This window comes from Phalacrocorax aristotelis, chromosome 3 (genome assembly GCF_949628215.1).
Source record: "Phalacrocorax aristotelis chromosome 3, bGulAri2.1, whole genome shotgun sequence".
In the NCBI taxonomy this organism is placed as follows: domain Eukaryota; kingdom Metazoa; phylum Chordata; class Aves; order Suliformes; family Phalacrocoracidae; genus Phalacrocorax; species Phalacrocorax aristotelis.
In genome coordinates, this window is record NC_134278.1 from 57,854,327 (window position 1) to 57,869,660 (window position 15,334).

At 38.2% G+C, this 15,334-nt stretch overlaps 1 protein-coding gene across 1 annotated transcript in view; it reads right to left on the reverse strand.

Annotated features, from left to right (window-relative positions):
- The window catches only part of TRDN (triadin), a 232,904-nt gene that overhangs the window by 95,055 nt on the left and 122,515 nt on the right, over nt 1-15,334 (reverse strand). Inside the window, exons 16-17 of the mRNA XM_075087552.1 lie at nt 7,000-7,035; nt 4,120-4,173 (exon numbers count right to left, since the gene is read on the reverse strand). Coding sequence (XP_074943653.1) covers nt 4,120-4,173; nt 7,000-7,035 — 90 coding nt within the window. The remainder of the gene's footprint in view (nt 1-4,119; nt 4,174-6,999; nt 7,036-15,334) is intronic.

The following is a 15,334-nucleotide window of genomic DNA, read 5'->3' on the forward strand; positions in this document are numbered from 1 at the left end:
AAACTTTAATAATTCTAGTACAACCAACAGAGTCAGTTTGAGAGATTGGATGCAGCTGACATCATAGAATTATGGAATGGTTTAGGTTGGGAGGGACCTTAAAGATCACCTAATTCCAACCCCCTGCCATGGGCAGGGACACCTTGCACTAGACCAGGTTGTTCAAAGCCCCATCTGCCCTGGCCTTGGACACTGCCAGGATGTGGCTTCCACAGCTTCTCTGGGCAACCTGTTCCAGTGCCTCACCACCCTCAGAGTGAAGAATTTCTTCCTTATATCTAATCTCAATCTACCCTCTTGCAGTTAAAGCCATTACCTCTTCTAATGAGCACTTAAAATTGGCTATTTGTCTGTCACACTTATTTTATTCTTTCTGGGTCCAAACTAAATTTCACTCATTTTCAAAGGGAAAACGGTGCTCAAAAAGAGTTTCTATTATGAGCCCAAAGGGAATAATGAAAAAAGATGGTTTTTTGCATGTGTGTGGAGAGGAAGATGGGAAAAATTAGGCATTAAAAATCAGTAATTAGGCAGTTAAGTGACAGTACAAAATCTGTTAAACATACTGTAAAATTAAATTAAAAATTGCAAGACCATTCCAGGGAAGTTCTAAGCTGTAATTAGGATTTAATTTTTACAGTGTTGAAAAGAGTTAGATCTGATTTTTAAATCAGGCAAATCTTTGGGGGAAGCACTGTGACTAGTGCTTAAAGAAGGTGCAGGAGTGTTGTGTACAACGTGAGGCTATTCCATGAGAGGATTCACAGATCTCATCTACAGTTCTCATCCCTGATCCCAGCAAATGGAGTGTGCAGGGCTCAGTGGCACCAAGGTTGCTTGCTGCCTGCCAGGGAACCCAGTCACCCTTCTGTTAACTCAGTTGCAAACACTCCCTGTGTGGTTTGAGACTGTGCTCCCTTCCCTGCCCTGCACTGCCATATGCTTGCTTTCCTCTTGGGGCCAAAACAGACCCAGCAAAGTTACCAAGTTCAGGTGTGATGTGTCAGTGCCCCATCGCTGACACCTGGACCGCTCACACAGCAGAGAGTTAGTGATAGCTGTGGGGTGTGATATGTGAAGTGGTGTGGGAGCTCTTCCCTGGGATGGGGGCAAGGGGACAGGTTTCCTTTCCATCTGCCTGTCCTGCCAGAGGATGGCAGGGTGAGGCAGCTGGTTGGCACCTACACCCCCAGGTCGGAGAAACCCTCCAGACAACACACTGGACCCAGCACACAGAGAGCGCCTGAGGAAAACCTGTGAAAGAAATCTGTGCCCCTTCTCAGGAAAAAAATGATAGATATTTTGTAAGGCTGGGTCACTCTCATACCTGTCCTGCTGGCACAGCTGTGGAGGTGATGCGCCATGGTGAAAGAAGAGGAAACAGCATTGGGTTTGGGATGGCGACATCATAAGGCAGTGTAATTGAAGACTAGTGTCATGAAATACCTTCAAATCTGGTTTCTCCCTTCAGAATAACACCACTTGCATATACCTATGAAATATTCTGCTTTAAAGCCAAATACTATGCTCTCCAGCCCAGATTCAGATGGGTGCCAGAGAGGTAATTTTTTTCCAGTTAAAAAAAACCCACTACATTTGAAAATATCTACTTTGAAAATCAAGTAAAAGATATTCTTTGGGGCTGGTTTCCTATAGCAGCCAGCAATTTCCAGAAGCAGAAGCTCTCATAGACTTCCAAACACCACATCCACTTTTTTTGCTTTCTTTGTATAAATATATGGAATTAAAAATAGTGCACAGTGTATTAGGTGGGTTTTCTTCACCAGTAATATTAAGACCAGGAGCATATGTGATATAGAAGCACTGGAAGATGACCAGCTGTGCTCTCAGTCTGTTCAGTCTGTTAATAGGACTAAACCTTCAGCTTTAGGCACTCTGGGGTACAGGTTGCGGTGTAATAAGATATATGGAAGATAATGAAATATGAAATTGGATGATGTATTTAATTTACTGTACTAATATGCAGCAGTCTAGTTACGATGTTGCCAAACAAGCATATTTAATATTTTGTTATGGTGAGTTATTCTGGGGGTAAGTTAATTTTCAGAGAACAGTGTCATTTGGGGAGGGGAAACAAAAATGTAGAAGTCAAAACCTACCGCTCTTTAACACTTTTAAGGCAAACTGGATATTTAGGAATGTGTCAGCACAGACAAACTCATTATATTTTTCCATAAGAAGCCATGCCAGTTTTTCCCCTTTTCTTTATCTTAAGCAGATTACTGTCATCACCATTCTTGCCAACAAGCAGACTCATTGGAATATTTTTCAAAGATTAACACAAATATTGGATGCAAGCAGGTGGAATGAATTAATTCTAAGCATATGGTTCTAACATAATGATTTCTGCAGTGTACTGTCGAGTCATCTAAGGGTCTAGCTACATGATGCACTTTGGCAACAAAGCTGCTTTAAGAAATTATCAGTTACACAGATATAAATGTTTGTGAAGCCAGACTTACTGAAATGATCCAGACTGAGCACCCTGACACACACACATATTTCTAGGACAGTTTTTAGCTCTAATCCATGGCAATGGTGTGGTTGACATCGTTTTCCCAGTTGTGTTGGCACAACTGAATGTGGTGTCAAACAAACAGCAGGAAGGGACTGGGAGCGTCGGTGGGGAAACGGTGCTTCTTAGCCCAGCTTCACACGGTACAATGTACAGCTGCACTATACGCAATATGCTAACCTGTATTGACTTCAGTTCCAGGCTGCAAGTCCTTTTGTGGTAGAGACAACTGAATATGTTCCTGGCTTGCACTGATCCTTGACCAATTCCCAATCTCCCCTACTGATACAAGTTATTATTCCCTTATTTGGTAGAGATGACCTCTGAGACAGACCACCAAAATGGTCTGAATTAGATAAAGACAACTAGAGAACAATCTTAAAGAAAAATAAGAAGAAAATAGAAAGACCCGAGATCCATATAGCCACATATAGTGGGATCAGCTAGAGGCAAGAAGCAGCAGAGGGAGTGGACAGGCCACTCCTGTGATGCCAGAACAGGTACATCTCAGCAGTACAGACTCTGGTGCAGCATCAGCTGCTCTACTTTAGAATAATATTATGGCTTTATATTGATCTAATTTCATATGCAAATTCCTGGGGTGTTTTGTTAGTTAATTTAAAATGTAGTAAACCCACAAATGTTCTGAATATCTGTTATTCACAGAATCACAGAATGGCAGGGGTTCGAAGGGACCTCTGGAGATCATCTCGTCCAACCCCCCTGCTTGAGCAGGCACACCCAGAGCAGGGGGCACAGGACCACGTCTAGGTGGGGTTTGAATGTCTCCAGGGAAGGAGACTCCACAGCCTCCCTGGGCAGCCTGTGCCCCTGCTCTGGCACCCGCACAGTGAATGTTTTTTCTCATAGTTAAGTGGAACTTCCTGTGTTCCAGCTTGTGCCCATTGCCCCTTGTCCTGTCGTTGGGCAATACTGAAAAGAGCCTAGTCCCATCGTGCTGACACCCTCCCTTTAGATTTCATTATATTGGGTTTTATTAAATTAAGCAGAGACATGATGTGGCATTTTTGAAGATGGCTGTGAAACAGAAGAGATCAGAAATCAATAGAAGTTTGTAGATTTTTGCAATCCAATCTGAATTCAGATATGATTTTGTGCCATTATTTTGTTTAAAAAAGTTTGCTTGTCTTTTCAGGGTGTATTTATGATTATCTAAAAGAGCCCCAGTTTTGTAAAACCTACTGTGAGACCAGCACTTTGAGTAATCAGGTCCCTTTCTTGAAGGGCTCAAATACAGCTTCACATGGAAACTAATTTCTGGAAATATTGCTTTTTAAATCCATCTCTAGATTCAGATATATTTTTTGGACTCAAGCCCTGCAGAATGGCCTAATACGGCACCTTACAGGTGCCATGAGAGGACAAGCAACCATAATGTTAGAGATCAATGCAAATGTTGTTCTTAAAGATTGCACATACAAATCGTCACCATTATTTAGAGCAAACAGACAAAAACCCCCAAACCGCTGGCTTTTGTATAATCCAGCAGATGGTGCTATGATGCAATGAACTGGTTCAGGAATACGAGAAATGCACTGGATGTGAACATTTTGTTCCTTTACCTGGTGCTGCTGCTTTCTTGGTGGCTGGTTTGGCTGCAGGAGCTTTTGCTGGCTCTTAAAAAAAGAGAACAAATTAAACCAATTACTACAAAGCATTATATCTTAAAAAACCAGAAATCTGAGGAAAGGCTTCCAGTGAGGTACAGCCTGTAGTAATTTTTTCACTGAAGAGTTAGTCAAAGAGATTACCCAAGGAAAAAAAGCTGAGTTGCCTTCAATAAACTCAAAGGCATCAACAAAATACCCAGCTGAAGGCCTAGTAAACACTTGCTGTTAGGCACTGAATCACTTCTTTTAGCTTTTTCTGTCTACTAATTCAGTATCTATTGGCAAAGCAGAGCAAAGCACATATCTAGGGGTTTGGGCATGGCCTCAGCACTCAGGCAGCAGCAATGGGCTGGGAGCCCCCACTTTTGATCTTGCAGCTTTGAGAGCAGAAGTTCCTGAACCAGCCTGCACCAGCTGGGGAGGATTCCCTGTTGTGAATTCAGCAGTGGTGCTTCTTGGGATCCCACAGCTATTCAGGGTGGCATCCTTTCCCCTAATCTGAATCTCTCCCTTATGAGAAAAGGTGAAACTGGGCTACTTCTGCAAAGTGCCTTCACACACAGAGCTACACCAGGAATCTCTCTTCATCCTGAGGAACTGAGGAGCATTAGGAGAACAACTTCATGTTTGATCCTGCACTTGAAAGAGCAACGGCTGGATTATCCTAGCAGAGAAACAGGCCCTCTCAGGCTGCTTAACTGTAGTTCCTCTGTTCTTGGCCTTTTCATGAAACATTTGCACTATCCTTTCTTTGCTGAGGTAGAACATTTCCTTGCAGAATGAAGGTCCAAATGATGAAAGATATGTGCACCCCCAAGCAGACTTGGAGAATCTCAGCCCTAGATAGAAGAACCTGACTAGCATACTGGATTTATTTACTCTTTACTAGTGTTTAGTTAATAATTTTTATCCTCAGGAAATATTAAAACAGACTGTACTTAAACCACGATAATTTGACAAATATCCATAAGACAAACTTTCATAACAGATTTTTTTTATATCAACTAGAAAATCCTCTAACTTAAAATTCACATTTCCATATTGTGAGAGGAAATAATTAATCATTTTAATCACAATCTGAATTACAGAATGCAAAAAAAATGTTAGTTAATCCTTCACATCTGTCACCATGTTATTACAAAGAAAAAGAATATGGCTATGTAATTTTGAGTTCTTCGCCTTCAGTCTTTTGAGAAGTTCATAAAAGATGCATCAGATTGTCTTGTGAAACAGAATGAAACAAAATATATTTTGCATGTCTGGGATTGTTTTGTTTCCATCCATTTAAAAGTCTGCAACAGATAATTATATCCTAACTTAGTTATTGTCACAGCATTGTAATTACTTGGGGTGCTCACCGCTCCTTCAGGGAAATATGTAGAAGAGTTTACCTACTGTTACTTTCCTGAGTGCCTGTTCTTGCAGAAGAAGCAGGAGATCCAACACACATTCTGCAAGTGCCAAGACAGACTTAATACAAAACTGCAGGACTCCTGCTTTTATTCCCATCTGAGTTCTCAGCTAGAGCTTGCTGGACAGCAAGACTTCTCTTACTTTCTTTTTTTGGTAACAACTGTGAAAATAAATTAAGCTGGGATTCTTATTGTTCTACCAAGGCTTTTATTTTCATTTGAAATATTTCTTGTCTGAGCAACTAAAATAATTTTAATTGATGACAAAAAATAAAATGAAGGATATTTTGGAACAAAATCCTCTGTAATTTATATATTTTTACTTAACTTTTCAGTAACATGGAATCAAAAGTGCCAAATGTTTTAAACTTTCTTTTTATATGCTTTTTAGTTTGCAGGTCACAAATTATTTCAGTCCTAATGATTCTGCATCTTTGTATGAACAAATTTCAGCTGAAAATTTCACTGTGCAAATTTCACTCATGCGATGGAGCTGGGAATTTTTGCCATGACAGCTGCTGAGGAGTTCTCCCATGAGAGGAATCGTATGCCCAAATCAATAGATCCTTAAAGACATGCTTGCAAACAGACAGTTATTTCATTAACAGGACATTACTTGTAGAGTAAGACCATTGAATCATTTGTTCAGTGTTTCTTCAAAATTTGGGTGGGAAACAAATGCATAAGCTTTTCTTGATGACCAAAAGAAATCTTTTAATAAATTCCTCCAAAACTGAGGATGGCAGGGATTCTCCTGCCATACAGGTCTGGAAAGATCATATACAGAAAATGGGAGTCAGCGGATTCTTTAACCCTGAATTTGAATAAGATTTCAAAGCTCCATAGCTTTCCTAATTTTTCTTATATACCATACTTTCAGAAAAGAGATCTGAGTCCTGCCAGTGAAATTCTTATTATCCTTACTCTGTTGAGGCACTGATGCTTGCAAATTTGTAGAAAAGGAAGATGTAAGAGTTCCCTTGTTAACAATACCATGTTTTCAGGGCGTTTTTTGGTTATTTATGCAGAACAGCCCAGCCCCTACTTCTCTTCTGCCTCAGAAGCCTTCTCAGCCTTTACCAAAATTACTGCCACTAAGAATGTGTTTGGCTGAGACCTCATTTGACATTTTCTTCCCCATGAAACCTTTGTTTTTGAAGACAGTGGTAGAAAAGAGAGGAAGGCAAAACTGTCAGTCACAAAGAGGAATGTAGAATTAGAAGTAGGATAAGAATGGATTTAGAAAGTAGGAGACAGCTGAAGTCTAAACACGTCATTTTTCAATTATAAATGGTTTAGCTACTTTCTTCTCTGTATTTTCAACAATTCAATAGCTATTATTTCAGATTATTGAAACGTGCTGTTTGAAACTACATGACATATAAAAGAGATCATAACCTATGGCACAGTAGTTTCTTACTTTTGAGTTCTTTGGACACAGCAGCTTCTTTTTTATCTGTAAGATAAAAAAACACATATGCATAAAAACATAGGAAGGATATAGGTAGATAGAAAACTGCACTGTGTGCTTTAGAGCTGAAACAATTTACATGCTGCAAAGTGCATTTGAATGATGCAGTGAATCAGTTCACTTCTGTTTCATAGAACAGTTGCACTAATTTAACCTTAAGTGTAAATTCAACAAAGCCTGTGTGAAAGTGAATAGTTTTGTTTAGTTTCATTATTATAATATGTGAGATTCAACATGCAATTGAGTTACCATGGCTTACATGTACTAGCTGACCCATGGTTGCTCACCATGTGCACATTGTCAGGTTGCCAAAATGCAAGAGAAGATGCTCTAGGAGCCTAAGAATAGAGACATCTAACGAAATGGCATTATCTTCCTACAATTGTTGACAACCATACAGCTGAGGCCTAGTTTGGAAGGCTCTACGTAACACCTAGCCAAAACTCCAGCTGCCACATATTTCCCACATGCCAAAACAAATAGAAGTTTTACAGCTAAAGAGAAGAGAGAGTGAATCCGAGCCATCCCTTCATCCAGCCTGGAAGAAAGATCCCTGTTTCCCCAAACTTTTGCCAATGTTCAATTAAAGTTCAAGCTAATCATTTCATTCATATTTGTGAAAAAGAACAAATAGAGCACCCTTACCAAAACTAAGCCAACATGGAGTACCTTATGAATCTGAAGAAACACAGTCAGTCCTACATATGGACCTTGTAAGAGCAGGCAAAATCTGTCCCTGGCTGATTTAAATAAAGTTAAAATAACTTGGCTATGTCAAATACAACATGGCCAGGCGGCCTACCCAGAGAGACTTAACTAAACTGTTCAGTCTCATCTTCAGTTAAGGTGGCATTTATGAGCCACTTTTTGGTAGGACTTTTTCTGATGACTGAGTGAATATTTGGAATCTTTATTAAGAAGATGTAAGTGGACAGAAATACTCAGTGATAGCTTCTCTCTCAATTATAATTCTTGGTGCTATTCTGCCTCATGGTTTTTATCTGGGTAGAGAAATCAGCCATTTTTATAGCCATTCTTGGGGCCTTATATACCTTTTTCACTAGTCATTCCTGTACAACTGAGAAATGGTTCATGGACGTCCTGTGAAATAGGAAACAGAGATGCATAGAGTAGTGGTAGAAGTTACTCCCTTGGGTGCCTTTGAGGAAATGAACATTCTCTCTAATAATCTATAGTGTGCCTAGAATATTGGTAGGATAAAGCTTATGTCCACAACATATATGAATGATAAATTAATTGTGCTCTTAAACACTCTTAAAAGTAATACTTCAGGGCAGAAGCTGCCAAAGTAAGTAGCTGCAAAACCAAGACTATCCCATTACTTATAATAATACAAAGTTGTTTCAGTTTCTGTTGCTCTCTAAATTGCTGTAAAGAAGTTGATATGAGATAAGGTAATGCAAATGACTGCCAAGTAGCCTAATAAAAAGTCTTGAAAAACTCAGAGGAAAATACATTTCTATTTGGGTGATATGCTGCTCTGAACTGAAATGTTTCTAGGTTAATCCTCTGCTTCCACTAACTCTCTGTGAAAGCATGTTTTGCAGGCATTACTTCAAAGTATGATAATTACCACATTTAGATGAAATTAATCATGAGGCAGCTTTCAGCCACATTATCTGGCTAAGGAGCCTATTGAAGCCTTCAAGAAGTGCCTATTAGTTGCCAGATATGGAAATTTTAGAAGGTGTATATTGCAGCGATATGAATCATTTATCACAATATTCTTCTATTGCTGGAGGTTATAAAAAAATAAATAAATTGGCAGCATCATTTAAAATAACAGGCTGGATATAAATAAAGCCCTCAAGTTCGTTCTTTCCTTTTTTTCATCTAACTCATCATTTATTAGGACAACATACTTTAATATATTCTAAACCCATAATTTCTGTTAAAAGAATCAATGTGTTTTTCCATCATCTGAAATACAAAACATATAGGAAATTCTGAGTGAATATCTGGGCTATTTTTCCAGTAAGAAAATCTTATAATTTGGGGTGTTTTTTAATGTATTTTTGTTTTGTTTTGTTTTTTAAGAGCAGAAAAATTATTAATAGCTATTCCAAATAACACATGTTGGTATGAAAATGTAAATATTTTTATTCTTAAGCTATTTTTTTCAAGCCAAGGTGCCTAAAGATTGATTTCTAAAGCCATACTTATACAACTATGCTGGAATGATTTACAGAAAATTGTCCAGAGGAGGCTTTGTAGGATCTTGAACCATAGGTATTCCTTTGAAGGTATATAGCATTTACATCTAGGCACCTCACACTTGAATGAAATAAATGACCTAATTGCAAAGAACTGAACAATTGGTAGGTCTCACAGAAGGAGGGAAAACTCTTCAGGACTTCTGAATTCCCTAAATGTAGTTACTTGCTATAAGGCACAAATAGCATGTAACTAAACAACTCAAAGGAAAATAATAGCAAAAATGAATTGAACAATGAGTTATATTAGTGTAATTTAAGTCAATGAGCATTTTCCCTCATTCATTTCTGTTTTGCACAGGTCTAGGGTTTAACTTTTAAACTATGGGCACGTGGTTGGGGAACATAGCTTATTTTATATCAGGTTTTTATATTTATCATGATTTTTTTCTTAAAAACAACAACAAGGTCTCTGGCTTCTTGGTGGGTCTGGTTTTTTGGGTTAATTAAGAAAAGGAATTTCCAGAAGAAATTAACTTTTTCAAACACCAGTGTTAGGCAACATATGAACATTATTCTAAATACATCCTTGCCAATCAGCCTAGGAAGTATAATCTCCAGACCTTTAGGCTATTTTCTCTTTAAAGCTTTACATCTCAAGTCTGGCAACAGGAAAGGCAAGTGTGTGACATGAGAATGATGCCTACACTTCTTGGAAGACGTGTAACTTCATTATGACCCATAGAACACATGAACATCAGTCTGGGCGCTCTAGCAGCCTTAACCAGTAGTACGGTCAAAAGCACTGTGACTGACATCGGTATCAGTGACAGAACTATTTAACATCCAACAACAGGGAATTCATTTTATTTTCAAGTAAAAACCCACTTCTACAACAATGTAAAGCAATAATAATAATAAAATACCCTTAATAGACTTACTATAGGCGATAAGACTTCAAAATCTGATGCTTTTGGTAATTTGGTGCCTAATCTGAGGCAGTCAATTTTTCTGTAGTTGTTGAGGATCCATTTTATATTCAGGTCTTCTTAAAGGGCTTATGCAAACCACCCAAATACTGAGCAATTAAAAGTTTTTGGATACCTCTGAAACGCCTGGCCATGGCCTTTTTTCAAAAGCACCTGCAACAGGCTTTAACAGGCTAAATGCCATAGCTGACGAAAGAGTTGTCAGCTGTGGAAGACTGTGAAGCACCCTCTTCTTTTTAGCTGTTCTCAGGAGATAGCTGAAGACAGTCATATTCTGGTCTGTATTCTTAAAAAGCAAGCATGGTTGTACAAATTTCCTTCTTCCCAGGTGAATGAACAGGTTTTTCTTTTACTGACTCTTGAAAAAGATTAAAGTAGGGTAAATTTTTTTAAAATTATTTTATTAAAAACACCAAATACTTAAACAAACATAATCTGACTTTGTTCTTATCTGTACAGGCTGGAAGGATCAATTTTGAATTTAAACAAGGAATGAGCATTTGGCAGCCAGCACAGGTGTATCTCAGTAGAACAGCAAAGCAGTATTTTATTCTTTTGCCTCTTTTTAGCACATAGCTCGATCTTTTCCTCAGGCCTCGATCAGCATTCTTTTGAAGTAAACTAGCAGTACACAGTAACTGCAAATGACATCTAAACTACACATGGGGCAAGAAAAAAAATCCCTTTAAGCTTATATAGTGCCTTTCATGCTGGTGAGTCCCTGGGAGGTTGGTAATAAGCCATTAGACAAGGATGCCCCAGTGCTCTAGTACTGAGTGTGGTTGCTTGAGTTTAAACAAACTCCCAAAATGGAATATTTCAAACATTGCTCTGAAGTGAATTCTAGATCTGGGGTTCACAAAACTTTTACACCTTTTTTAGCAATGGATTTATAATACAGTGCACATTGTACATTTGAGAACAGCAGATCTTCAGCAGCTCCATACAACCTATAGTTTTTTTATATAAAAAGAAGTTATGGGAAATAAATGGGTCTTAAATTGTATTCTCTTGAAAAGCTTCTCTGTGCTTTTTCTTCCTAAAATTTCTCACTCAAATACATATAAGTGTATAAAAAAAATCTTAAAATTGTTTTTCAGATAAATGAATATTTCAGAGACTATATATTGATAGCTTTGCTAATGATGCACTGTTTAAAATAGCTGCCTGAAACCACTTTTACTATTGGAAGAATTATATTATATGTGGCATCTAAACCAAACTTTTTCTTTGGAAGCTTACCAAAGAACATGATGGTAATATCAAATTTACAAACAGAAACTAATTTCAGCATCAGTTAAGAACCACAGTGAACAGAGTGGAAACTAATATCCTAATCAAGCATTGTGTAAACCAATAGCTAAGGTTAAGGATGCTAAGGATGCAAGGGTTCCTCTGTATTGGCTGATCTGGACTAAGCACCAAGGCCCTGGGGAATTACTAGATGCCTCTGAAAGACATGACTTACTGACTAAAAAAAACTAAAGAGAAATTTAAAATGTTAAGCAGCAACTAAAGGAGGAATTCTCATCCTAAACCTCAGCTAGCACTGACCATCTACCTTCTCTGTCTTTTAGCTGATGATCACATAATAGAATGGACTTAATCAAACCCCACTGATCAGCTAATGATCTACATAGGTCCACAGAAAATAAGCTGTGTGATGAAGATGCCTCACACAACATGACCATAGCTCTACCAGCTGACTCAAAGAAGAATGTTTCTAATAAGACACACAAATCTTGTGTCATTACTTGACTCTTACCATTTATTTTGACTTAGGTATTCAATTCACTTTGTAATTAAAAATAGGAGAGGAAAATAGAAGAGGGCAGAAAAATAAACAGAAATTTCAAGAATCAGAGACAATTGTGTTGAAAACTGAAATTATATATTCCAGTGTCTTGAAGTCAAAATTGTGCTGGTTGTCCAGCAAAAAAAACTGGTTTCTGGCTGTTATTACTGACCAAAGCACAATAGGGAGCATGCTTTGGGAGCTCGGTTCTGGTTTTGCAAACGCAATACAACAGCAGAGCTTTTAAGACAATGCACCTTACAAATACAACAGCTAATGTTCCCTTTGCTGCCCTGAGCAAGGGTTCACAAGAGCGGAAATAAAAATGATAGCAGGTGGCATCTGATAGCTAAGAATTTCCATCATGTGAATGAAAACCATGAAGTCGCCTAGAGACCCGCCTCAGTACAGTCTGCAGATGTACCAGAATTTAAAAACAATTTATTAAGTAGCAAGATTTGCCGTTAATGTGATTTACAGTGGTAAAAGAGCAAGACACCCCAGATAGCTGAGCATTATGAAAAATGAACTTCTATTGAACATACACTAATTAAACAAGCATTTTCAAACCTCCTACTGAAATATACTGTGGTCTAGCATTTATTTTTTCATTTACTTGGAGTTCTTAAAACTTATTTCCACAAACTAGTATTGATTTCAACTAATATTCCAACACTCTGAGAAATGTTCAATTCTGAACTTTCTTTAAGAATTTGCTATTCAGTTGCTTTTTATTTTATACTATTTTTCACAATTTTACACTAAATGTATGACATTAATGAAGTAATTGTAATCTTACCACACCTCAAAGCTTTTGGAAGTATTTTTGATTGTTATTTCAGTTATTTCTGAAACAGCAGATGCTCACGTATAGGGGCATTTTATCAGAGCACCTACACTTTCTCTTGTAACGTCTCCATTTTACAATTAAGATTTTTAAAATTTCGCATTACAGGGAATTAAAGCAATGTTGTTTCTTCTTTTCAATGGACTTAAAATCTAGGAAGGCTCTATCAAAATTGATCATACTAATGTAAGATTCATTTTTTTAACATACTTTCCCAAAATCCTAAAATCTGACATTGGCATAAAAGAGCTGTTCAGAAATACCAACGTTTCTCCCACATGGAAAATTCTGTGTTTCAATCAACATTTGATTTTGTTCCCCATCTTAATCACTGAACATGATATTGCTGTATGCTCTGTGACAACTACTGACAAAATCTCCTCTTGCCTTTCCAAAATATCATTTCTTGGTGAGCATAAGAAAAGCATCTCACTGCACCAGCGAGACTGAAGATGTGTACAAGGAAAAGCAAGGTACTGTGCCACTGCTACCTCAGAGCGGTTCCGTGACCCGTCTGGTGACAGCAATAAACTCCCTGACAAGAGTTTACCTAGCTTCCTTTGAGAATAACTTGGGACTAACAGGGAAATTTATTGGCAGAGGCCAGCAAGCCTTGAATCCCAGATTGCAGGTTTTGTGTTTAAATCTCTCCAGGCTGCGGAGGGAAATTCCACACCAAGTGCAGGGAAACTGCAGGTGACATTACTATTGCTGGGGGAAAATGGGAGGAAGTGGAGCTCCTGTAAGGTAAAGTGAAGTTTCCTCAATCAACATGAGACTGGACTATAAGAAACAATTCTCAAAAGGTATTGATAACCAACGTGGGATATAAAGGGGTTTGAAGAATTTAGGACTATGAAAAACTAGCTAATTAGCTAACACTTCTGTTGTAGGATGCAATGGAAAATTGGTGATAGTACTCTAAAATTTTGACAGATCATTTTCCACTGAAAAATGAAAAATATTCAAGCCCTTCCTTCCACTCTCTGTGAAGGGTGCCCTCTCTCCTCACCCACATCTCTATTTTCTCCCCACTCACAGTAGCAGGCTTTTTGATAATTTCTTAATTCTTTGGTGTCTCCAAGCCCCTTCTGATCACCAGCCCTGACATGTGTTGCTTCCCCGCTGCACTGTCTCCTCTTATCACTATGTCCATTACCATTTACAAAGGAGCTCTCTGTTATGTGCAGCCACTGGACGCCTGCAAGCCGTGAGCAGCACGGCATCAGAGGCAGGTAGTAGCCTAAAGCCCACAGAGCTTTCCAGAAAGTCCTGTGGCAATATGTGTGGCTAAAATACTAAATATTACCTCAAACAGATTTCCCAAGATCGTTAAAAAAGTTCGCTCAATAAAGTGAAAAATAAAGCAAGTAGTGAGGGATGTGAGCAAACAAGTGATTCAGCTACACTTGTAGTAAGAAACAGCCTGCACTTTGGGAATGGCCAATTTCAACTGTACCAGTGATTCATGGTTCCACTAATTAGTGATTTCTCCTTTCTACTTTGTAATTGCTGAAATGGATTCAGTCTCCCCCACTGCAGAGCAGGTGGAAACATGTTCCATTGCCTTCTGCATTCATCAGGACTGGTTTAAAGCAAAACTCTGGAGCATGATGTGAGATCACAGTCATCAATCCACACACAGGAAGCTGTAAGTGCAGTTAATTACACAAGCTGCAGTCATTTAGGGAAAAGGTAATACTTTTTGTGTAGCAAATGCAGGTAATAACAATAATTCAAAAAATATAAGAAACAGACCTTTTCCTGGAATAAACTATCATTTGAATTAGTGTAAATATTATAACAGCTGAAATTTTTCTTCAGCATTTTTTGCCTTTTCCTGAAACAGCATGAGGGATACACCTCCTACATTTTTCTTAAGGAAGCTAAGCATCAATACTTTTTGAATGATTCACAAGAGATCTCTTTCTGCACTCCTCAACACATTCCAATTTCTTTCTTTCTGTTGGATGGATGTACAGATGGCATCTGTAGACATTATCACTAGGCTGAAGATATTTTTCATACTTCTGAACATAGATGCAGTAAGCATTCTCATTCTGTGAAACGGGAGATCTTGAATAATGTAATGTCCATCCGTTCATTGTTAGGTGACACACTACCCTAATTACACTCTTGTAAGTGAAGCAAAATCTATGAGAAAGCAACCTCATGCAGAACCTACTGCAATCAAGCTAAAGATCAATGCACTTATAACCACAGCTATGTATGGCTTTTCCGCATAAGAACATCTGCTCATTCTATTATCCTAATCATTGAATAGTACTTCATCCAACTTAGTCTCTCAGCGATATACAGAGCAAAGCCACAAAGTTGGCTCTGCCTCTTGAAAAACAGATCAAAAGAACAAGCATGGCCATTGGGAACATTTACTGAAAGGTTAAACAATTGTAACTAAGAGTGAAGTGTAAATGATGCCCTATTATAAGTCAGGAATACCTCTGGTCTATGAACCTTT